The 24450-nt window shown below is 42.0% G+C and overlaps 3 protein-coding genes across 6 annotated transcripts in view; 2 read left to right on the forward strand and 1 right to left on the reverse strand.

The window, feature by feature from the left end:
- LOC101742572 (apoptosis-resistant E3 ubiquitin protein ligase 1) overlaps positions 1 to 10699 on the forward strand; it is a 48230-nt gene extending 37531 nt beyond the window's left edge. For 2 of the 3 annotated variants that reach the window (XM_038014391.2, XM_062671335.1), the window contains 5 exons: positions 1157 to 1300; positions 1421 to 1594; positions 3520 to 3672; positions 5085 to 5279; positions 5813 to 10699. In XM_038014391.2, the coding sequence (XP_037870319.1) occupies positions 1157 to 1300; positions 1421 to 1594; positions 3520 to 3672; positions 5085 to 5279; positions 5813 to 5983 (837 nt within the window). In that variant the 3' untranslated portion in view covers positions 5984 to 10699. The remainder of the gene's footprint in view (positions 1 to 1156; positions 1301 to 1420; positions 1595 to 3519; positions 3673 to 5084; positions 5280 to 5812) is intronic. The other variant, XM_062671334.1, reaches the window with a different exon arrangement.
- Positions 10700 to 11381: 682 nt separating this feature from the next.
- On the reverse strand, positions 11382 to 24134 carry LOC101742066 (uncharacterized). Its single transcript, XM_004929346.4, has 9 exons — positions 23930 to 24134; positions 21193 to 21414; positions 20003 to 20153; positions 19396 to 19548; positions 17181 to 17244; positions 15602 to 15699; positions 13499 to 13641; positions 12550 to 12729; positions 11382 to 11713 (listed from the first exon to the last, which is right to left on the reverse strand). The coding sequence occupies exons 1-9, from the start codon at positions 24049 to 24051 to the stop codon at positions 11620 to 11622; spliced, it is 1227 nt and encodes a 408-aa protein (XP_004929403.1). The 5' UTR covers positions 24052 to 24134; the 3' UTR covers positions 11382 to 11619.
- The window catches only part of Dorsal (embryonic polarity protein dorsal), a 56802-nt gene continuing 53274 nt past the window's right edge, over positions 20923 to 24450 (forward strand). Inside the window, exon 1 of one of the 2 annotated variants that reach the window (XM_038014263.2) lies at positions 20923 to 21097. In XM_038014263.2, the coding sequence (XP_037870191.1) occupies positions 21031 to 21097 (67 nt within the window). In that variant the 5' untranslated portion in view covers positions 20923 to 21030. The remainder of the gene's footprint in view (positions 21098 to 24450) is intronic. The other variant, XM_038014266.2, reaches the window with a different exon arrangement.

Here is a 24450-nt window from a genome sequence, read left to right on the forward strand (position 1 = left end):
ATGAAACCATTCCATCAGTATTTTCTTATGACGTTGTCACGTTCAACTATCGTCAATAAACCGACTTTACAGACAACCGATTTTTTTTATAACTGAACGGTTATGTTGATAGAAGCATAAAAAGAGTCACAGGTTATCAATTTTTGAGGAATAGATTTTGTATGTCACGTTGATGACGTCATTACCTTGATAAGCGATTGCATTTACGAATTAATTATTTAAATAAATATTAGATTGCGTTCAATAGTTTTTTTCAAATATTTTCTTTTTACTAGTGGTCGCCCAGCGGTCGAAATTCGACCATAATTAATTTAAAATACAATTTTGAACATTATTAAAATTCTATTGTCAAAGACTATACTTCTTTGATCACAGATTTCGCCAAGGCTACACTATAGATAAATAATGTTAACGACAAACAATATTAATGACAAACAATATTAAACTATTCTCAATTTGACCACAGACTTTAACATTAAACAAAAGAGTATATATACTTACGTGTGTGTGTCAAATAAATGGTAGTGTGTGTATTAATATTAATATATATTATTATCAATATTATCGTCCATAATTATTAATAAAATATTTTGTATCTCAGGAATGTGGACAAGATAGGATCATAATAACAAATTACATTATTATTTTTGCAACGTTTCGGTCTTTTATTAGATTAATTTTAGATCTTCTAGAATCTAGAAAGATTTCTAAAATTAAAAATAATAATTAACTAATTTATCAGCTTTGTTGATTTGTATTAATTTATGATGACTAAGGCAACTGTGCAGTGTAGGATAGTGATTGTTGGAATTCATATTATGGTAAATATTGTAGTGTTGACAATTGTTATTTTTAAATTGTTGGTTATCAATATGTGTACTTTTCAGATCCCTGATGAAGGTCTAATAAAAGACTGAAACGTTGCAAAAATAATAATGTAATTTGTTATTATGATCCTATCTTGTCCACATTCCTGAGATACAAAATATTTTATTAATATATATAATATATCAATACCCACTATATTAAAACGAATGAATCATTCGATAAAAATATATTTTTAGTTAAATTATTTACTTAAAATTTTACAGGATAAAATATATAATTTGTTACTTAAATAAGTGATTGTTTATACACACAGCGGATCGTTTTGCAGCTAAAGCACTTCGAGTTCGCTGGTAAGATGGTCGGCAAGTGTCTGTACGAGAGCGCGCTGGGCGGCTCCTACCGGCAGCTGGTCCGCGCGCGCCTCACGCGATCCTTCCGCGCGCAGCTCATCGGCCTGCGCGTGCACTACAAGGTGCGCCCCGTCCCCTGCCTGCCCCCTGTATGCTCCCGTCCCTACCTGCCCCCCCAACCACCCCCCGCCTGCCCCCTGACCGCCCCCGGCCCCCTACTCATCTACACTAACCCGTTTCAGTACTTCGAACAAGACGACCCGGAGCTGTACCTGTCCAAGATAAAGTACATCCTGGAGACGGACCTGGACGCGGCCGAGCCCGAGCTGGAGCTGTACTTCGTGGAGGAGGAGTACGACGGCGCCGGGCAGCTCGTCAACACGTGCGAGCTGGTCCCCGACGGAGCGCGCACACGGGTGAGCCTCGCCGGGACCTCCATACTAAACGCTATCTAGCTCAGCCGGTGCTGTAGTGTCACTGTGAGTAATCAGGTCGATCTCTCGTTGTATAGTGTAACGGTCGTCCTACCTTCAACTGTTCCGCGACAGAGTATTAATTACGCATACTTCTAAGTTACAATACCATAATACAATTGCTAGTGCCGGTGCTACGTGCGGGTCAGGCAGGGACACTTCAACACAAAGGGTTTTATATAATAATTTAGTCAGTACGTATAGCCACGCCGCGTTGGACCCCGTGGGCGACTTGTGCCTAGTACAGCGGCATCCAACAAAAATGCTGATGGCATGACCCCAAAATTCTCATAAACCAAAAATTATATCAAATTATTGAAATGGAAAATATTTTAAGTTCAACAGCTATATAACATACATCAAATTCGAAGAGAAGTAATATAATTTTTTTTTTTTTTTTTAGTTTATTCTATACAGTAAGCTGTCGTAAGACATGCAACCGTAGTTTTGATAAAAATAATTTCGGCGGTGCATGCACAATGTCCATTGACATGTCCATATCAATTAATCTACTTAATCTACAGTAGATCTAGTAGATCTTGAGGCACTCTTCTTCTGAGTCTTCTTGTAGTCATTAGGTTGTCCATTAAATGCTTAGCAAGGTTATTCGGTTGGGCTTCCAATCTTACACAATATGCTTTAGCTCGATGGATTACTTCATGTTTGACTTTTCTTATGGCAAGATCATAATGGATTCTTTCATTTGCAACATACCATGGTGCGTTCACTATCATCCTGAGCGTTTTTGATTGAAATCTTTGAAGGATTTCAATATTTGAGTTTGACGCAGTACCCCACAATTGGATGCCATATGACCAAATGGGTTTAATAACAGATTTGTATAGTAAAAGCTTGTTTTCAACTGACAGTTGAGACTTTCTATTAAGAAGCCAATACAATTTACGTATTTGCTGACCCACCGCAAGACGCTTGGTGAATATATGTTTTCTCCAAGTCAGTCTCCTATCCAGGTACATCCCTAAGTACTTTGCATTTTCAGATTGCGGGATCTCTATATTATTCAAGGTGACTGCAGGACAAGTTTGTCTTCGAGTGGTGAAAGTAACTTGTACAGACTTAGATTCATTCGCTTTGATGCGCCATTTTTTTAGCCAAGTGTTGATATTATTAAGGCTGTTCTGTAGTTTATAAGAAGCTTCGTTTGGATCATCGTCCATGGTCATTATTGCGGTGTCATCAGCAAAAGTTCCCATTATCGTACCATCAGTTTCTACTATGTTTCCGTCTAAAGCCAAACTGATGATCTGGGATTAGTTTTTTCATTTCAATAATAGGATTCAATCTTGCGAGAAACAAAATCTCCATGACCTTGGACGGTACAGGGAGCAAACTGATAGGACGATAAGATTTCACGTCCTCGCCAGTTTTTCCAGGTTTAGGTATCATCTTAATTTGAGCTACCTTCCATAAGTGAGGCACAAACTTAAGTCTGAAAATAGCATTGTATAATTGGGTCAAGAAAGTAATTCCCTCTTGAGGTAGCTCTTTTAAAATAGTTGCTGTTATTAGATCATATCCTGGTGATTTATTAGGGTCAAGATTCTTTATGACAGATCTTGTTTCGGATTTACTAATTTTTTTGAAAGGAACCTCAATAACATGCTCATTCAATTCCGATTCATTGGGAGGCATAGCCGAATTATCCATCGCATTTGGTGTAAATACATTATCCAGGTGTTCAGCAAAGTAATATTTGATCAAAAAATTTGTAATATATTGTGTCGACACTTGGTTGCCAATACGCGTAAGTAAATGACCACAATGTCGCGCGGGTGACGTCCACTCACGGAATCGCCCCTCCACCCCTGCGCCGCCCGACGACGATCGCAAGTGTGTTGGTGTCCCAGGTCCGCAACAGTACGAAGCTGCAGTACCTGGACCTGGTGGCGCAGCGGCGGCTGGCGGCCCGCACGCGCGCAGAGACCGACGCCTTCCTGCGCGGCCTCACGCTGCTCGTGCCCGACAATCTGCTCGCCATCTTCGACGAGAACGAACTCGAGGTGAGCGGGGCGCGGGGTGGGGGAGCGAGGCGCGGGGAGCGGGGCGCGGGGGCACGCGGCGAGGCTGACGGCGCGCTTGTGCAGCTGCTGGTGTGCGGCACGGGCGAGGCGTGCGCGGCGGACTGGCGGGCGCACGCGCTGGTGTGCGGCGCGGGGCGGGGATGTGGGGCGTGGGGCGCGGGGCGCGGGGTGTGGGGCGGGGGTGCGGGGCGCGGGGGCACGCGGCGAGGCTGACGGCGCGCTTGTGCAGCTGCTGGTGTGCGGCACGGGCGAGGCGTGCGCGGCGGACTGGCGGGCGCACGCGCTGGTGTGCGGCGCGGGGCGGGGATGTGGGGCGTGGGGCGCGGGGCGCGGGGTGTGGGGCGGGGGTGCGGGGCGCGGGGGCACGCGGCGAGGCTGACGGCGCGCTTGTGCAGCTGCTGGTGTGCGGCACGGGCGAGGCGTGCGCGGCGGACTGGCGGGCGCACGCGCTGGTGTGCGGCGCGGGGCGGGGATGTGGGGCGTGGGGCGCGGGGCGCGGGGTGTGGGGCGGGGGTGCGGGGCGCGGGGGCACGCGGCGAGGCTGACGGCGCGCTTGTGCAGCTGCTGGTGTGCGGCACGGGCGAGGCGTGCGCGGCGGACTGGCGGGCGCACGCGCTGGTGTGCGGCGCGGGGCGGGGATGTGGGGCGTGGGGCGCGGGGCGCGGGGTGTGGGGCGGGGGTGCGGGGCGCGGGGGCACGCGGCGAGGCTGACGGCGCGCTTGTGCAGCTGCTGGTGTGCGGCACGGGCGAGGCGTGCGCGGCGGACTGGCGGGCGCACGCGCTGGTGTGCGGCGCGGGGCGGGGATGTGGGGCGTGGGGCGCGGGGCGCGGGGTGTGGGGCGGGGGTGCGGGGCGCGGGGGCACGCGGCGAGGCTGACGGCGCGCTTGTGCAGCTGCTGGTGTGCGGCACGGGCGAGGCGTGCGCGGCGGACTGGCGGGCGCACGCGCTGGTGTGCGGCGCGGGGCGGGGATGTGGGGCGTGGGGCGCGGGGCGCGGGGTGTGGGGCGGGGGTGCGGGGCGCGGGGGCACGCGGCGAGGCTGACGGCGCGCTTGTGCAGCTGCTGGTGTGCGGCACGGGCGAGGCGTGCGCGGCGGACTGGCGGGCGCACGCGCTGGTGTGCGGCGCGGGGCGGGGATGTGGGGCGTGGGGCGCGGGGCGCGGGGTGTGGGGCGGGGGTGCGGGGCGCGGGGGCACGCGGCGAGGCTGACGGCGCGCTTGTGCAGCTGCTGGTGTGCGGCACGGGCGAGGCGTGCGCGGCGGACTGGCGGGCGCACGCGCTGGTGTGCGGCGCGGGGCGGGGATGTGGGGCGTGGGGCGCGGGGCGCGGGGTGTGGGGCGGGGGTGCGGGGCGCGGGGGCACGCGGCGAGGCTGACGGCGCGCTTGTGCAGCTGCTGGTGTGCGGCACGGGCGAGGCGTGCGCGGCGGACTGGCGGGCGCACGCGCTGGTGTGCGGCGCGGGGCGGGACTGGGAGCGGCTGGTGGGCTGGTTCTGGGCCGCGCTCAGCAACTTCAGCACCGAGGAGCGCGCCCGCCTGCTGCAGTTCACCACCGGCTGCTCGCAGCTGCCGCCCGGGGGCTTCCAGGTACCATTCTTTTTATAATTTCTTTATTGCTTAGAAGAGTGGATGAACCCATAGACACCTACAACGTAAATGCGCCACCCACCTTGAGATATGAGTTCTAAGGTCTCAGTATAGTTACAACGGCTGCCCCGCCTTTCAAGCCGAAACGCATTACTGCTTCACGGCAGAAATAGATGGGGTGGTGGTACCTACCCGCGCGGACTCACAAGAAGTCCTACTACCAATAATTACACAAATTAATTTTGCAGGTTTGATTTTTATTACACGATGTTATTCTTTCACCGTGGAAGTCAATCGTGAACATTTGTTGAGTATGTATTTCATTAGAACAATTGGTACCCGCCTGCGGGATTCGAACACCGGTGCATCGTTACACACGAATGCACTGGACGTCTTATCCTTTAGGCCACGACGACTTCAAAACGCACTCGACACAATCACACATCGAGCTCTGTAAGTACTGCTGCCCATGGACATCGAGGAACGCCGGATGCTATCAAAACTCCTGTTGATGTGATGGCGGCCGGTTCCAGGAGCTGAACCCTCGCTTCCAGCTGTCCCCGGCGCCCACGAGCGGCGCGCTGCCCACGGCGCACACGTGCTTCAACCAGCTCTGTCTGCCGCACTACGACTCCTACGAGCAGCTGGTGCGCGCGCTGCTCTGGGCCATCAACGAGGGCGGCGAGGGCTTCGGCATGATCTGAGTCGCCGGCCCCCTAGACATGATACAATGATCTCTATAGCTTCAACGTTAAGGTCCAATGTTCGTGAGCCGATTGTTCTAGTCATAATCGTTACGAGTAAGAGCACAAAAGAAATTGATCGAACATTATGTGCGTTATCTGTGCCGTACATGACGTGTCGACGTCAACTGTCAGGGTCAACTGTCACAGTTAACGTTGACGTATATGAAAGATTTGAGTGTCTGGAATTGATAATTAATTTTAAGTTAGATGTGCTTCTGTGATTTCGAAGTTTATTTAAGTCAACGGAGATTTGTCATATAGCCCGGGCCGCCAGGAGCGCGCTGTCTGTCACACTCAATACTAATTGTTGCTCTTTCTTCTGTGATCTTTATGAAAGTTTTAAATAACTTTGATCACACATCCTTGTATCGGCAACACTCGAATGCGTTTAACCACTATTTAGGTTAATACTACATCACTGGTGGTAGCATCTCTCTTGTGAGTCCGCACGGGTAGTCACCACCACCCTGCCTATTTCTGCCGTAAAGCAGTAATGCGTTTCGGTTTGAAGGGCAATGCAGCCGTTGTGCTGTAAAAACTCCATATCTCAAGATGAGTGGCGGCATTTACGTTGTAGATGTCTATGGGCTCCAGTAACCACATAACACCAGGTGGACCGTGAGCTCGTCTACCCATCTAAGCAATAAAAAATAAAATAATAATAATAAAGCAGATATTACTTACTCACACAGTTATATTGTTTAGGTAGTCATTTTTGTCTACTGTATAATGTTGCCAATGTCAATAACTAGTGGAGAAACATTAGTTCCGTGCTCCTTACGCAAGTTGGGCGGCGTCACATAGATTGAGAACCGACAATAATATTATGGACGGGTCCATCCGACTAGGTTATATTTGTAGGTGTAATAACGTAATTATTTATATTTAATTTTAAGTTTTTTTTCTCGCACTTCTCCTTTTGTTCCACATTTTAAGATGAACGCTGATCTATGAGATTGCTATTTAGTAGCTTTAGTCACTCTGACGAGATAACGTTTTAGCGGTAGGCAGCGGCTTGGCTCTGCCCCTGGCATTGCTGAAGTCCATGGGCGATGGTAATCACTCACCATCAGGTGGGCGGTATGCTCGTCTGCCTACAAGGGCAATAAAAAAAATAAATATAAAAAATCTGGTCATCCATTATTGGTATTTAAATCACCGACGCTCTCTCTAAAACTAGGACACATTTAATGTGTTCTAATGACAGCATCAGATCTGTATATACATAAGGACGCGCGCATATTGTGCGTTCCCGCCGGATTCGGACACCCGACAAACATTGTCCCCACCTTAGACGCATCGGTCCAGTGTGATGTGTATCAATAAAATATTTAACGTCATAGAAAATTAGTTCGTATATCTCGACGACGAGGGTCGATAGTCCATCGCCCTCCGAACTTAGCATATCATTGTCATAATCACAATTCACAGTCTGCGAATACATTAAATATACTTCAATAGAAGATGTTAAGTTTATTACGCAATATTTATTGTAAAGAATATGTACCGCAGGCTGCATCATAAACATGATAACTTCAGTGTGCTTAGTGCGAGTATTTTAACGCTCTCGATACCGTAAAAGTTAACTGAAATTTGTATGGAGTCGGAACGTGTGCCGCTAGGGGCGCTGTTCCAACTGTATACAAAATTGAGTTAACTTTTACGCTATCGAGAACGTTAAAAAACTCGCACTAAGCACACTGGTGGCGGTTTATAGATCCACAATAGAATATATTCAAGAAGACAGCCCGCCCGACGGGCACACAACACCTATATGTTTGTGCTAAGAATAACTTTACTGGTCTTGTGAGTCCGCACGGATAGGTACCGCCACCCAGTCTATTTCTCCCGTGAAGCAGTAATGCGTTTCGGTTTGAAGGGTGGAGCAGCCGTTTTAACTATACTTTACCTTAGAACCAGATCTCAAGATTAGTGACGGCATTTAAGTTATAAATGTTATGGGCTCCGATGACCACCTAACACCAGATGGGCTGTGAGCTCGTCCACCCGCCTAAGCAATAAAAAAAGAAAGAAAAAAACTACTTGGAGAAGGAAGTAATCATTTTACCTAGATTGATTTTTCAAATTAATCGTTTTTCGATGAACAATTGCCCCTACTATAGGTTATTTTGAAAACTACACACTCTTCGTGGACCTCAATGGTTATTACAACAATGGACGAAAACAGTCCTTCACAACTTATTACGATGAACTCACACAGCTGCTGTTTAAATTTATAGTTTACAAGGAACCCCATTAGCGGAAAAGAGGAATAAAGTATTTAACAAATTTTATTTACGAATATTTCGTAAGCACGTGCGGCCTAAAAGTTGACAACCAAAATTCGAACAAAAAAGATTTACGTTTTATCTCATTAAGTCACACGATTCAACAAAATCATGCTGCAATATTCAACGAATGTTTTTTTTTTAAACACCAAACCCTAAATTCAATATGTTCCGTGAAACTCTCTAATTTAATATCTCTTTATCTGTAACGTATGAAAAAATATCAAATAGGACTTCAGTAGCGTCTTTTGTTCGTTTATGAAAAATTCAAAACTGCTTTGCTTAATTTTAATGGTAAAAAAAATTTCGCCATAAAAATATCTATGATTAATGATAACAACCTATTTATAAAAAAAAAATTACGTACAAATCCATTGGGCACGTTTCGTGCTTTGTAAACATAGTTCTTTTAATTTTATTTTCTAGCAAAGCTGGTAACATTAGAGAGTCATGTCAGCGAGACAGTTTAATTCGAATTTAATTGAAATGATCGAAGTCGGAAAACGCTACATATAGTGGCCTTTCGAAGTGACTTGGGGCGTGAAACACATCAGAGACTTAAATAGGATCACTGCAATATATTTATCGCTAACACATCCATAATGATAATATGGGAACATATGTAGTCCCTGCATGCATTTAGACATCAGCAGACATCAGACACGACCGGAACATATGCGATGACGGGGTCAGATCGTATATCGGATGAACTTGGTTTCCGAACCTCATCATAGACAACATTCTTGACAATTTTAAACCAGGTTAATAAATCAAACACAAAAACATGAAATTAAATCAAATCAAATAAAATTTTATTCAACCTAAGTGAAATTACATACTTGTTGAACGTCAAAAAGAACTACCGCCAATTCACAAAAACTAGCCTCCGTCCTGAGAAGAACTGGCAAGAAACTCAGCGGGCATGTCTTTTTTCATATATATATTTTTTAAATAATAGATTTATTTTTAAATATTAATTTTTAAAATGACTATTATAACGTAACAATTATTGCAATATTGAAATGCCCGGAGTGAGCAACTCATTCCCACTTTGTGCAATCTTCTAGATAATCATTGACTTTATAGTAAGCTTTATTGCACAGATGTTCTTTAATAGTTTTCATAAACCTATGTATATGTAGGCTCTGAACATCTTGTGGGATTTTGTTGTACAGGCATCAAAATCACTTGTCAATGGATTTTGGTCAATAATATAGCAAAAGTACTGCGGATACTCGTTAGTCGCTACTTGCTTCTGTACCGAGACGGCATGGGCACTCGACAACATACTGCACAAATTGTGGACTTGACGCATTAATTATTAAATAATAGACTTTATGAACGCAAATTGTTGTATTGTAGAACAGGTAGACCTCTTTCGTCCATTGTGGAATCTCTTGTAATTTTAAGGACACATTTAACGTGTTTTTCTCATATAGTTGTTTATTCCGTATTAATTAATGTTATTCAACCAAATATATAACGGTTAACTAATATTTAATTCAGACCTATTAATTAATAATGAAAATATTGTCACCCAGTGTGCTAGAAACATTTAGAATGTTCGAAAAGGAAATTGAATGACGGCAGTCAAAGAGAACTTTCTATGTATTAAATTAAAAATCTTGAGTTCGATGCGTTGAAAGATTTGGGATTGCTGCATGGTGTACTCTGTGCGTTCACAGTGCTGCATAAAATATGGTTCTGGAGACAGTTCGCCATCGGTCCAACGACTGCACTGGTCCAATGAATAGGACGGTTTTTGACCATTAGGTAAGCGCTTTAGTTAGGTTAGCGCAAAAACGAGTTAAACAATGCAATTTAGGTTATAAATTTTCGCGCCAAAACGCATCGAACTGTCATGACTCTGATATCACGAAGTTCAGGTTTGCAAAACGTTACAACATTCTCTATGATAGGCGATTTACTTTTCATTAAATCTTTATATTAGCTATGATCTTAAGATCATAAAAATCGGCCACAAATTTATTCAAACGTTATTTAAAGGACAAAATACACAATAAAAGTAAAATTATTTCTGTGATCATTCTGAAATCAGTCCTAAAACAATAAAATGTTAATTTCCATATTTTTATTTTCAAACTATATAGTCGTACGGGGCGCAATTCTCCGAACCTCTCCGATACATTCATCTAGGCTGTACATAGAATGTATGTACATATTGGCCTACTCGAGAAAGAAATTAGATCTTTTTTACAAGTGAGCCAGTATATTGCAGCAAGATATCTATTGTGGTGTACCAAAAATATTTCCATATTCATATTCCAGTCATGGTAACCAAATTGGAAAAAAAAAAGTAATGTGTACGTAGTCGAATTATTGTTGATTAGAATGTTAAGACTGAACAATAAATAAATAAACCGAATTTGTTGTTTTTTTTTCTTTCATTTTCCTTTCCGTATTTTGTTTCACCGGTAACTTGAAACAAAATACATTAGACTTTGTCGTCCGTTAGCCTATGACTCTGTGTAAAACATTTGATTTTTTTTATTATGGTTATAATGAGGTATGTGGTTGAACGAGGATTTTTTTTCTACACTAGAATTTCCCTATAAATCTTATTTACGACAACACAACGTTTGCCGGGTCAGCTAGTTTTATTATAAATATTCATTTTAGATTTCAAATTACGTCTGCATACGGGTGACATCTTAATCAGACAGGTCCTTCCTAGTGTCAGTGGTTTTTTATCATGGTAGGTAGCGAGACGAGCAATCTTGAGGCGCAATATCTCATCTCATTCGAAACGACCGCACGATGCTGCGTGGCAGAGATTATCGATATATTATTATGTTACAAGAGAAAATCTTCAGAGCCCAAAACAATACAGCGCAGTCTTAACAAACAAGACTCCGCGTCCCAGGACGTTTTTACTGGTGGTAGCGCCTCTTGTGAGTCCGCACGGGTAGGTACCACCACCCCGCCTATTTCTGCCCTACCCTACCAAATGCCATCGTTTTCGGTAAAATGTAAACTGAACAATTTACACAATAATAATGTGGTTTTACTTAAACTAATCCTTGGAGGAAATTCCACGAAAAAAGACATCATATTAATTCAATTTAATAAATCTATATATTAAAATAACAATTAATAGTACAAGTTAAATAAACGAAATCTTAATACGAATTACAAAATACACTTAAGAAAATACAATAATAGTAAAACGATACGTAAAATACTTACCAAAAATACCTACCACACGATTCCTGCTTAGTTTGTCACAATAATAGTCGAATGATACATACACGAATAACAAATAGAATATTAGATTTAGGTTATTATTTAGCATCCACTGCGCGCTGGCAACATGGACCACAGAAGAGCTTCCGGCATCGACATCGGGCACCGGAGCCAAGACCTGGCCACACCGAGCATCCTGCAAACGTACGGTTCAGAAACACCTCAATTAAAAATATTGAAGACCGTTTCGTCACTATTATTCGGGACCGCGATATATATTTTTCTCGTTAGTTTCTCAAACGAATACCTTTTTTTGTAGCTATTAACGAGATTTAGTATTAATAATAAATATATTTTTATTGCTAAGATGGGTGGACGAACTCATAGCCCATTAAGTGTTTACTGGAGTTCATACACATCTACAACGTAAATGCGCCACCCACCTTGAGATATAAGTTCTAAGGTCTCAAGTATAGTTACAACGGCTGCTCCACCCTTCAAACCGAAACGCATTACTGCTTCGCGGCAGAAATAGGGAGGGCGGTGGTACTTACCCGCGTGGACTCACAAGAATTCCTACCACCAGTAAAAAAAAAAACTTTTCTTGCTTAATATGAAAAAACGTCAAATGAATTTAAATCTTGAGGTGACGGTGATTACGATCAAATTTGGATCACGGACTGTGGGCTTAGTGTTCATGCACAGGGCCTAAGGTATAAGTGACCGCTCTCGAAGTCGGAAACACCGTGACCATGTACCGTCTACACATTCACTGGAAAAAATGTACCCTCTGCTCCACTCAACGGATTGTATATTTAGTGAATTCATTTCTTTCGTTGAACCCACAAACTAAGTGAAAGGTGTGTGACAGGAGATCGTTGACCCCGCGCACTGTCTACTCTATAGTTGTGCTACATTGCGTTCAGTTTTCTATCGCTGTTTTCGATGATAAAATAAAGACCAGTCTCTCTTAAATTTCCAGGAAAAACCCTACAGTATAACATAATTATTATTTAAAAGTCCGTGAGTTACTTGGTTAGAGGTCGTGGCCACCAATCCAATTGTTCTCGGGTCATTTTGAGATCAAGCTCCAATCTCGTTAGGTGTTCCTTCAGCTGTTCTACCACACGTCTCAGGGTGCAAGTCTCGGCGGCTGCCATGCTCACCCGGGCGCTCAGCTCTGAGCATTCCCGAGTACTGCACTCTCGTGCCCTTTCAAACGTTAGTCAGTACTTTGATATATGGATTAAAACACTTAATTGATAAGCATTATGTAATATGAACACGCACTTGACCGAACACTATTAGGAAAATATAAGAGAGAAGTTAAGGAAAAAGCGATATAGCTACATTTTAGAATGACAAATGTCGAATGCGTTTAGGAATTGGTTTGATATTATCTCACACACTCATTAGTGGGTGATAATTCAATTAAAACTATGTATTTGCTTCTATACAGCTGTTTTAAAGACTAGACATCTACCTGTACGAGATAGATTTATACTTCTATAGGTACTTAATATTATAAAGAGGAAAAATTTGTTTGTTTGTTTGTATTGAATAGGCTCCGAAACTACTGAACCGATTTGACAAATTCTTTCACTGTTTGGAAGCTACACTATCCCCAGTGACATAGGCTATAATCTTTTTTAAAAAAATTAGGGACCCTTACTACATATAATGTAACCCAAGGTGTAAAAAAATTACCTAAAATATTCTTTACATCGCGTGCTCTGCGAAAACTATTGATGATAGAATAAAATAACGTACTACGACTTTGTAGAACACATTATTATTTACAAAAAGTATCGCGACAGCATAATATGTCTAATTATTATAGTTATGCCACAATAAGTGTTCTTTTATTAAAAAAAATAAAACAACGTCAGATATCGTTGAAATTTTTGTTAAAGACCCGAGCGGAGCCAGAGCGGGCCGCTAGTAAAAAATAAAACAATAAATAAATTTTATTAAAACTCACAGTTGTTCCATTTCAAGCTTCTGGAAGGTTTCCTCTAGCACTTTCTGCTTTTCTTCAGCCTCTCGACGCAGCGTCGCGAGCTGCGACTCGACAGTGGATAGCAAGTCCTTCCGCTGAACCAACTGTTGCTCCATTAACGAGAGCTGTGCCATTAAACCAACACTGAAATGGCCTCTCTTAATATTCAATGGAAGTTTCCAGCAGATTTAGTAAGTGTAGCGAAGTTAATTGTACCAAATTCAACCAAAAATTTATAAAATTATTGTTACGCCGAATAGTCGAACGAAGATCGAAGAATCTATTAGTATCTAGAACGCTCGAGAAGTACAACGCCAGATAGCGGAAACACACAATACTAGACTTTTGCGGAGTATTCTCGACGATTCTAGGGATTTCGTCTCGACTATAAAAGCGTTGCAGAGATGACACGCAGTCAGTCACCTGTCCTGGTGAAACTGGAAAGGCCTTCGGGTCACCAGTAATCTTTCAATCATAAAAAAACCCCGTCAGTTAGTAATCGGAACTACTCGAAGCGACTTGTTTTATGTGTTCTAAGTGTTGAATTAAGTTTTTAGTTGTAACTTGGTGGAATTTTATTTATCTCGAACCGCGTAACATTATGCTTCTCATGATACCCAGTGGGTACCTTGCTTATTAAATTATTAATTAAATTCTGTAAACTTCGGGTGACTTGCACGGATCTCCTCAAAGCTTACATTCCATCTTTATGACTAAACGCATAAGTCGTTTTGAGATTATTTTACTCAGTAATACTTAGTCCGACCGCATTGATTCTCAACAAATATTTGTTATACATTGTCTGGGTAATCTAATAAACTTATGCTCGATTGGATATATGGAGCATTGGCCATGGCTTTCGAGAAATGGGGGCAAAAATTGTGCATATCTCATTTAAAACTAACGTGAACATCAATTTATACGTTGTCTTTAACAATAGCTTTTTTTAGTAAGCACTTGTGGTATTGCATTAATTTTCCCCGACCACAAAACTAATGTTGATAATTGGCCTCATTCTTCATGTTCCGATGATTGTTTTCATTTAGCTCACGTAACTGATGTACTTAGTAAATGGCTTGGATTAAAAATAGTATATATCTTTAAAGCTTTAAAGGGCAGGCGAAATGAGGTATTATCTTGTCTTTAAGCCGGATTACTGGATTTTGACTTTAAACCACGAAATTGGAAACTCTTTTGCTTTAAAGTAAATAGCTAAAATAATATAAAGATTATTTCGATGCCCGAGCAACAGTAGATGGTTCCTTTATTCGGGTAGTCATAAAAACAGAGAGAGCTACTATGTAAGTCCACCTACAACAGGGCGGTGGAAACGGACCCTAACTACCGTTCAGGATCAGGATCTACAGTTCAGGATTCCATTACTATTAGAAAGTCACTTTATTTTCATAATATTTTAAATTCGAGGCCTTACAATTGTCCAACGAGATTTATCGCGCACATGGATCACAATAAAGTCCTACTTGAGGCCAACGCGTGATAAGTTAGAGTTATGTTAGGAATGTCCAGACAACGCACTTACCGCTGGACTTTTTGACGGGAACGCAAGGAGTGAAGTTGTGTGATTTGTTTTATTTTGTATATTCAGTGTTTCTTCAGGTTTAAATGTGTAATAACGATGGTTTAAGTATTAACTGTTTAGTATCTGTGAAAGTACAGAAATGTGGGAAAATGAAACAAAGTCGCTGAACGTAACTTCTCGGGATCCTCCAAAAAGTCCACTGAAAAAGTTTCAGTAAATGACCACCATTTTACTGAGATTATATTTCATCTCATTTCATTTCATTTCGCTTCACTTCACTTCATGTCATCATTTTCATAAAAATGGTTTTTTGATTTGACTTAACCTTAGTCTTAGTTACCAGTGTGCTTAGTGAGTTTTTTAACGTTCTCGATAGCGTAAAAGTTAGCTCATATTTGTAGGAATGGGATCTTTTGCGTACGTTTGCCGCTAGGGGCGCTGTTCCAACTGCATACAAAATTGGGTTAACTTTTACGCTATCGAGAACGTGAAAAAACTCGCACTAAGCACATTGGCCATAAAATCCCTTAAAAAAAAGCACTAACCGCACGCAGCGCCCGGTCGCGACGGGCGCGCTCTGCGGCGAGCGTCCTGTCCGCACGCGCGCCCGCCGCTTGGAGCTCGTTGCGCGCGTTCCGACAATCTAACCAACATACGTACACCCTTCAGCTTTGACACATAACAAGCCCTGAGCGACGAGCTCATGTAAGTGATTGGTTTGTAGTAGATGTTGGATCGAAGTCCCAATAGAATTACAAACAACAGTCTACACCAAACGATGTATAGGAATAAATGAGATGAGTCGAATATATATGCAGAGGTTCAGCGAAGAATGCTTGAGCGTAAGAGTTAGTTGGGACTTTGATTTTATTGCAATTAAAGATATGTCTTCGATATTTTTTTCCTACCTATTCTAGTGACCTCGAGGGGTTATACTACTGGCGGTAGGACCTCTTGTGAGTCCGCACGGGTAGGTACCACCACCCTGCCTATTTCCGCCGTGAAGCAGTATAGCGTTTCGGCTTGAAGGGCGGGGCAGCCGTTGTAACTATACTGAGACCTTAGAACTTATATCTCAAGCTGGGTGGCACTTAACACCAGGTGGGCTGTCCACCCATCTAAGCAATAAAAAACAAAAAAAAATCGAGAATGGCTTGTCATTATTTACAATATGGTATATACAGGGTTACAGGTTAAGTCGATCTATTCCCGTTAAGGGCGGGTAGTTTACATCGTTTCTGACTGATTTGACTATGAAACACCCTACCCTAAATCTAACCGATTTAGAGATATTGATTTAGAGATATTTAGAGATATTGAATTTAAATGTTTTTTATAAAAAAAATACATGATTATAGACTATCAGCTTAGATATCTTGAAATGCGTTTATTACTTGATTTTTACTTGTAAAATAAGATACTGTATGACCCCGATAACCAATATTGTACGTAAAATGAATAAATAAGTCGTTGTAGACGATTGTATTCTACTTTTGCAAAGCCCAAACTTGTTCTAAAAAAAATTAAAAGGGCGGTGTAGGTAATTGACTAATAAATAAGTAAGTACCAAAACATCGAAATGGGTTTTGCATTCATTTGCTGATTGCTAGCGTTCACCATCAAGATTCTGATCTAAATTTTCTCGACGTCGCGTAAAGAATATTACAACGTCATTACCATCATTTCCACAATAAGTAGTCCAGACAGAGGCGGCTTTCCCTATGGTGCAGGGTTTTTTTTCCTATCTGTCCTAGTAATCTTGAGGGGTTATACTAGATTCGCAGAACGAGTAGGTGAGCTCACGGGGCTCTAAGCTCAGGACGTTGCTAACAGTGGCCCTAGCAAGAGCAGTGCTTCGCAGAATCTACCACCGGATCGGAAACGCGACCCACTGAGAAGATCAGGCGAGAAACTCAGCGGGCTGTGTCTGTGGGTTGATGCAGGGTGTGGGTGCAGCGGTGTTATGGGGCGCTGGTCTCGACACTTCCAATGAACCTGTTACATTTGTACCTATTCTATTTTGACTTCACTAGAGAGCGCCAGGGTAATGATTACACAGGGGCACTATATGGACTAGAGACACCTTTTGTTGCTAAAAAACAAAATTTTTAAATAGATATATACCGATACTTAACTGCGAGGCCTTGTCTTCAGCGGCGATCACATCTTCTTCCAAAGCACGTTTTTCCTGTATTCGTGTATTTATTTAATGAGAAAGTACTTTTTTTAAATAAATATGTACATATATGTATATATAGTAAACACTCGGACAAAGAGCAAGCAAACCTGTTCATCATTCCAATGTTTTCCCGATGTGAGAATCGAACCCATGACTATCGAGTAAATCAAAAGTACTATTTTTTTTATTGCCGTATAGGCAAACGAGCAACCGGCCCACCTGATGGTAAGTGGTTACCGTCGCTCGTGGACGTCAGCAATGCCAGGGGCAGAGCCAAGCCGCTGCATGCCGTACCTATATAACTATTATGCTATATATATATCATATATATTCTAATTCTTGTTAGTTTATCGGTAGCTGTACAGAGTGCTTAGTGAGAGTTTTTTAACGTTCTCGATAGCGTCAAAGTTAGCTCATATTTGTATGGAATGCGATCGTTTGCGTACGCGCAGAATGGAAAGCAGTCGACGTCGCCCAAAACACGTCATCTCGGATCCACCCGATCCACTAACGGTGCTTCTAGGTACTTCAAGCACCGGTCACCGTTCTCGTCGAACCCGTCGCTTGCGACGAAGGGCTCGACGAGTAAATTAACTCTTAGACACAGCCCACTGAGTTTCTCGCCGAATCTTCTCAGTGGGTCGCGTTTCCGTTCCGGTGGTAGATTCTGCGAAGCACGGCTCTTGCTAGGGTTCGTGTTAGCAACGTCATCAGGTTTGAGCCCCGTGAGCTCACCTACAAACGTTAGGGTTACGCTGAAATAGCCTCTCAAGGCTCTCAGCTTAGGTAGGAAAACAAAAAAATTGCGTACGTTTGCCGCTAGGGGCGCTGTTCCAACTGCATACAAAATTGGCTTAACTTTTACGCTATCGAGAACGTTAAGAAACTCGCACTAAGCATACAGAGCGATAACGGCAACGACCTTGAACCGCACTTCTTCACATACTGCCGACCCTTGACACTTCATAAGATTGTGCAATTATAAATAGTAATGCATTATTTACATGATTTTCATTTTGCGAAGGTACAACAATACAGTATTACTGCTTAGACTTTAGAATGAAGAAGTCGTTAGGTAGAACGTAGTCGTCGTGGCCTAAAAGATAAGACGTCCGGTGCATTCGTATATAGCGATGCAACGGTGTTCGAATCCCGCAGGCGGGTACCAATTTTTCTAATGAAATACGTAGTTAACAATTGTTCACGATTGATTTCCACGGTGAAGGAATAACATCGTGTAATAAAAATCAAATCCGCAAAATTATAATTTGCGTAATTACTGGTGGTAGGACCTCTTGTGAGTCCGCGCGGGTAGGTACCACCACCCCGCCTATTTCTGTCGTGAAGCAGTAAAATACGTTTCGGTTTGAAGAGACTATAATGAGACCTTAGTACTTATATCTCAAGGTGGGTGGCGCATTTACGTTGTAGATGTCTATGGGTTCCAGTAACCACTTAACACCAGGTGGGCTGTGAGCTCGTCCACACATCTAGGCAATAAAAAAAAAAAGAACACAACTAGATCTATGCCGGTCCGTTGCCAACTACTAGTGAATAAAACCATCAACGCTATCTAGTTTATTTTTATTAAGTTCAATTCAAACGTGTTTATATAGATGATGCCTATTCGCGCAGTTCTGCAGCTTCTTATCAGCCCACAGACGTCCACTGCTGGACATAAGACTCCTCCCAAGCCTCGCCACAAAGATCGGGCCTGTGCTGTCTGCACCCAGCGGATCCCCGCGAACCTCAATAGATCATCGGTCCACCTTGTGGGCCTACCCACGCTACGTCTTGCCCACGGAGTTTCTCGCCGGATCTTCTCAGTGGGTCGCGTTTCCGATCCGGTGGTAGACTCTGCATAGCACTGCTCTTGCTAGGGCCAGTGTTAGCACTACTCCGGTTTGAGCCCCGAGAGCTCACCTACATGTTAGGGCGAAGCTGAAATAGCCTCTTAAGGCTATCAGCGTAGGAAAAAAAGCTACGTCTTCCGGTACGCGGTCGCCACTCAACAACTTTCTGGCCCCAACGGTCATCCGTTCTACGAGCAATGTGTCCTGCCCCATGTCAGTTCTGCAGCTAACCGTACAAAATACATCAATGCACTGTGGTCGCAACTAAACTAACCGAATTAACTGTCGTAACAACGTCATTACTCACCCGTTCTAGTACAGCCTTCTCAATGTCCTTATCTTTGAGGAGCTGCTTCAGACGGTCCAGCTCTCTCATAGCGAGACGGACCTTCACGTTGTCCGAATCCAACAGAGACTTAAGCGCCGACACTTGCATGCGGAGTCGTTCCGAGCACGACACCTGGAGAATACGGACATATATTATATAGTGTGCTTAGAGCGAGTTCTTTAACGTTCTCGTTTGCCGCTAGGGAAGCTGTTCCAATTGCATACAAAACGTAGAATAATAAAAAAAGAGAAAAAACATGGCTGACTTTAAGTGCATTCATTAAAGTACTTTTTAATCACACCAATTTGCAATCCCCGCTTGGCACGTTAGTATCAAATGTACAGTTTGCATTATTTAATAATATGTTATTTTAATTAAATAACTTTTTAGGTCTCCGGGGCTAATTAAGTATATAAACTTGAAACGACTTCGGGCAGAAATGAGCCGTCTCCTTTGAGTTAACTTTCACGTGATCGAGAACGTTAAAAAACTCGCACTAAGCACATCGATCCTTTTTTGATAGTTGCGTTTTAATGTTAATACTGGCTTCGATCGAACTTTGATTAACACTTAAAACGTTGAGTACCTGAAACTCCAAAGTCTTCCTCAAGCAGCGCACCTCGTCCCGCCGCCGGCGCCAGGCCGTCACCAACATGAACCGACCCACCCGGGCCGCGGCGCGCTCCTCGACTATACCACGTAGCGCTGGCCTTACTAAATGAACCTCCTTGTCTTTCCTAGTAGGACAAAGAAACAACGGTACAAACTACGCGATAAAACGAGCTCACTGTTGGGACTTCCATTTCCTTATTCCTTTCTCAATCCCCTATCCACGCCATCTGTTGACACTACAAGAAAAACTACGCGTGTGAAAATGGCGCGAAGAGTGTGTAAGAAAAAACTAAAACAAGGTCCGGTGCAAAAACAATAAAATTGTGATTTGTTGATCAATCAGCACATATAACTCTCGCCGGTGAGAAAATTAAATAGTGCATCGACGAATTACGGAGTGAGTCCTAAAAATTATTCTTTTCTCAGTCCCAAACATATCTAAATTCAAAACACTCACTTTTTTTTCTACCTAAGCTGAGAGCCTTGAGAAGCTATTTCAGCGTAACCTTAACTAGTAGGTGAGCTCACGGGGCTCAAACCTGACGACGTTGCTAACACGAACCCTAGCAAGAGCCGTGCTTCGCAGAATCTACCACCGGATCGGAAACGCGACCCACTGAGAAGATCCGGCGAGAAACTCAGTGGGCTGTGTCTGAGGGTTGCTCACTACCATTTCCGCATCATTTTAATCTATTTGTGGGCCTTTCGTAATACCTACGCTATGAAAACTAAATACACCGTAAAATTATTCAAATCGCAATATACAAGTTGATAACGAAACCGATTGTAAAGATGTAACTGTATTTATAAAAATAACCTACATACACACAAGTGCTAAACATTATCTTTATCGTTTCGACAAATTCGTGTGATGTGCATATAAGTTCAGAGTTCAGAGCGAAGATAGCTGTCGGACGCTAGGCCGCATTGTATTAAGCTTAATTTATATATTGCGTCAAAAACCACTAGCGTTCCTTTGCAGCCAATTTACAATAAATAACAATGTCATTAGTTAGTGCACGAAACATAAGCTACATGAGATCGGCGCCACCCTATTTGAGAAATAAAGGTAAGTCCCGTTATAATTATACTATGCTATTTTAGTAAAAGCGGATGTCTTGCATGCGCAATTCAATGCCGACTATTAGTTTCAAAACAGATTACTTTGTTGCGTTCAAGTTTTCAATTTTGCTTCTTTTCGTGGGTGTCAAATCTTCCATCGAGGCAGCCTTGTGTCCGATCTTTGGAGGTCGCCCTTGCTTGCGATACTCATCCAAGCAACTTTTGATCCTGGCGAGGTTAACGCTAGATTCTGGTTTCTTGGCGGTGAATTTGTTCACGGGAGTCAAGAAGAGCTGCTTCTTGGGGTGTAAGCGCTGAAGTCGCCTGTCCCAGACAAAAAAAAAAACAGAAAATATTATGACGCCATCAAATTTTCATGATATGTTCGCGATTATGTAATATGGTACAAGTTCTGTACAATTTCTAATCGTTAATCTTTACAATATAAACGGTAAAAGTTTAAAAAAAAACATCAAATCACCACTTTGATTTAACCAAGCTCTCGCTCGCGCTCTTGTTGCAGCTTTGAGCTGAGAATCTTCAACTAGTAGTAGTATTATAAATATACTATTTACTTACTCTTATGTTAATATGTATAATATCTATGTAAAACTTCAAACGCGCGACTTCGTGCATACGAAGTGCAAAAGTGTTTAGTTGCCAAGAATGTAAATGTAAATCTAAATCACAAGAGTATTAATTGCGATCATACCAATCATTTTAGGGTGAAAAAACCTCACCTAGGAGATTAAATTTCAATGACTTCATTAAAAGTCTCCCAACCGGTTTTACAGACCTAATATTGGTCCGGGAGATGTGTACCATTGATTGATTGATTGAAATTTTTTTATTGCACAAAAATATTATAGAAAGGCGAACTTAACGCCATGCCGGCATTCTCTTCCAGTTGACCATCGTTGATGAAGTGGAAGATTCAAGAAGTGCGTAGCTATGATAAAGTTAATACATGGCGATAATTTAAAGAATTATAGTAGACACGAGTAAAATGAACACTAGGCCATATGTATGTATGTATGTATATTCTTGAATGAAGATATATTACATGCATTTAAATCACCTGGATAATTTAGGTCGTTCAATCAATTAAGTGCACTAACCCCAAAAGTCAAGTTTCCGCACAAATAAGACACTGATGATCAAATAATAAAAAAAATCAGCGGAATGACTTAGGCTCGAAAAGATCTGGGTAGTCTATTGGCCGTAGGAAAACACCGCCTACCAACTCTATCGTGGGACTGTAAGAGTCGGATCCCTATAATCATCCGATCGCTTGTTCCTCAAGTCCAGTTAGAATAGGTAGATACCGAAGAAAAACCTACGTTGTACGAACAGACACAAAACCGCTACTTCATCGTATTAATATTTAATTCATACTAGACGATGACCGTTTTTTTTTTATAAATTGTGTTTTTTAGAAATTATATTTAAATACAAATTACATATTGATAAAACGATGAAATATTCCAAGATCGTTTAGGCATTTTAAGTGGCTTCGGAGTTCGGGTGGGTTAACAACGCCATCTGCTGAAATAGCTTTAGCGTTATTGTGTCTTTAAAGCAGTTAGTTAATTCACCAATAGATGATTAAGTTGGTTATATTGAAAACACGACTAAAACAACATTTTCTGAAAATAAATCGTAGCTAGTTAGCAATTTATCGCCCCCGAAATCGCCTGTATACTAATTTTTATAAAAATCGTTGGAGCCGTTTCCGAGATTCAGATTATATACCTATATATTTTATACAAGAATTGCTCGTTTAAAGGTATAAATAAGATTTTAGGACAATATTGAAAAGGCATGGGTTGTAAAAGATTTTCTAATTCAAATCGCAGTACTGTAAATTTTTTATCCAAATCAATTAACATTCATCAATTATCGACACCAATAGTTAATTTTCCTTATTCAGCATTTAATTTTCAACAAGACCCGTTTCCCATGACGCAGAAATTAATAATGGCACAACAATAAACACAAAATCAACTAAATAACTGCCAAGAATAAGGAAAACTAAGAATGCATTCATTCATGTACTAAATGTTTAGTCCACCGACAATTTGTTACGTGCTGCAAATATTTCAAACATTGTATCGCGTCTTGGATGAGAAATGTTAACAACAAGAATAGCTCGGTATTTATTTACACCACTACGTCACAAGTGCATGGTTTATTTTGGTACTGAAGTCGGAAGTCAATCATAATATCGCTGATATTATTATTACCGGCTTGAGAAATTTATTTCACAATATACGCTAGCAGCTTTCACTTTTCTTCAAAAATTTCAATGGATAGCGTCTAAAAAGTAAAACTATGTAAAAAAAACCAAGCAGCAGTTATAGCGCGATGCGCGCAACGGCAGACTCCTGTCGTTATTATCTTTACTTCTATCTACACTGATTTAAAAATCTACAGTGGTTTTTACGGATGTTCCGTTATAACTACTGAACCATGTATCCGATTGACTTGAAACTTGGTATCCATGTAGAAAATACGTGTAGTTAATGGATAGGCTAATATTTATATGAGTATTGGACTCTCTACACCAGTTGCGGGGGCGTTAATTATGAGAATCTTTGTGGGGGTGAGAAATAATAATGTTAATTTTAAATGCCCAGCGAAGCGGACAACTACAGCTAGTAATACATAGGATATAAAACCCGAGCGAGCCTGTCGAATGACGTCACGTAAATATAAACTTAATGCATGATCTATAAGCAAAGCGACTTGGTACAAAAGTTTCCCACAAGACTGGGAAAAACGCGCCACACACAGAATCTTCTGCGGTCACGACGTCACTGGTGCAACAAGGTATACTAACGCGGGCGGAGTTGTCTGCAAGTTGTGTCTTTCTCTGAATAATTCTCTTTCGGAGATGTCACCGGCTCCCGCTCTCGCTACAGGAGACGCACTTCTCGCCATTTTAGGACTATTCTCAGGCATTTTTTCTTGTAAAAATTCGTTTAAAATATCTTTGTTTGGCAGGTCGGTAAGTCAATGTGACGTTAATTTCGAATTTTTATTACAAGTCATCATTTTTTTTTCATAATTTATTTTTGGCTTGTATTAAAACGATTCAACTAGAAAAGTTCTAAATATAATTAACATAGTCGTTTGCGATGGCAAATTGGTTTTGTTTATTTATTTTCGCCATAAATATACAAGCATATATACCATACGTAAGGCCAAAAAACTTAAGAGGAATGTATTCTGTGTACATCATAGATAATGCACTTAATTTATACGATGCGAAAAAGTTGAAGAATTTGAAGGACCTGATGTATATACCTACATTTGTATTTATATCTGTTTACCTAGGACTAAACACGTATTTTATTAAAC

Source organism: Bombyx mori, chromosome 12, assembly GCF_030269925.1.
Source record: "Bombyx mori chromosome 12, ASM3026992v2".
NCBI lineage: Eukaryota > Metazoa > Arthropoda > Insecta > Lepidoptera > Bombycidae > Bombyx > Bombyx mori.

Excerpts from the sequence above, each read along its gene's own strand:
- LOC101742066 (XM_004929346.4), bottom strand. The coding sequence starts at position 24,051 with ATGCCTGAGAATAGTCCTAAAATGGCGAGAAGTGCGTCTCCTGTAGCG. Across the intron at positions 19,549-20,002 it reads GGAAGACTTTGGAGTTTCAG|GTGTCGTGCTCGGAACGACT; the intron begins GTACTCAACGTT and ends CGTATTCTCCAG. Across the intron at positions 17,245-19,395 it reads AGAAGGCTGTACTAGAACGG|GAAAAACGTGCTTTGGAAGA; the intron begins GTGAGTAATGAC and ends ACACGAATACAG.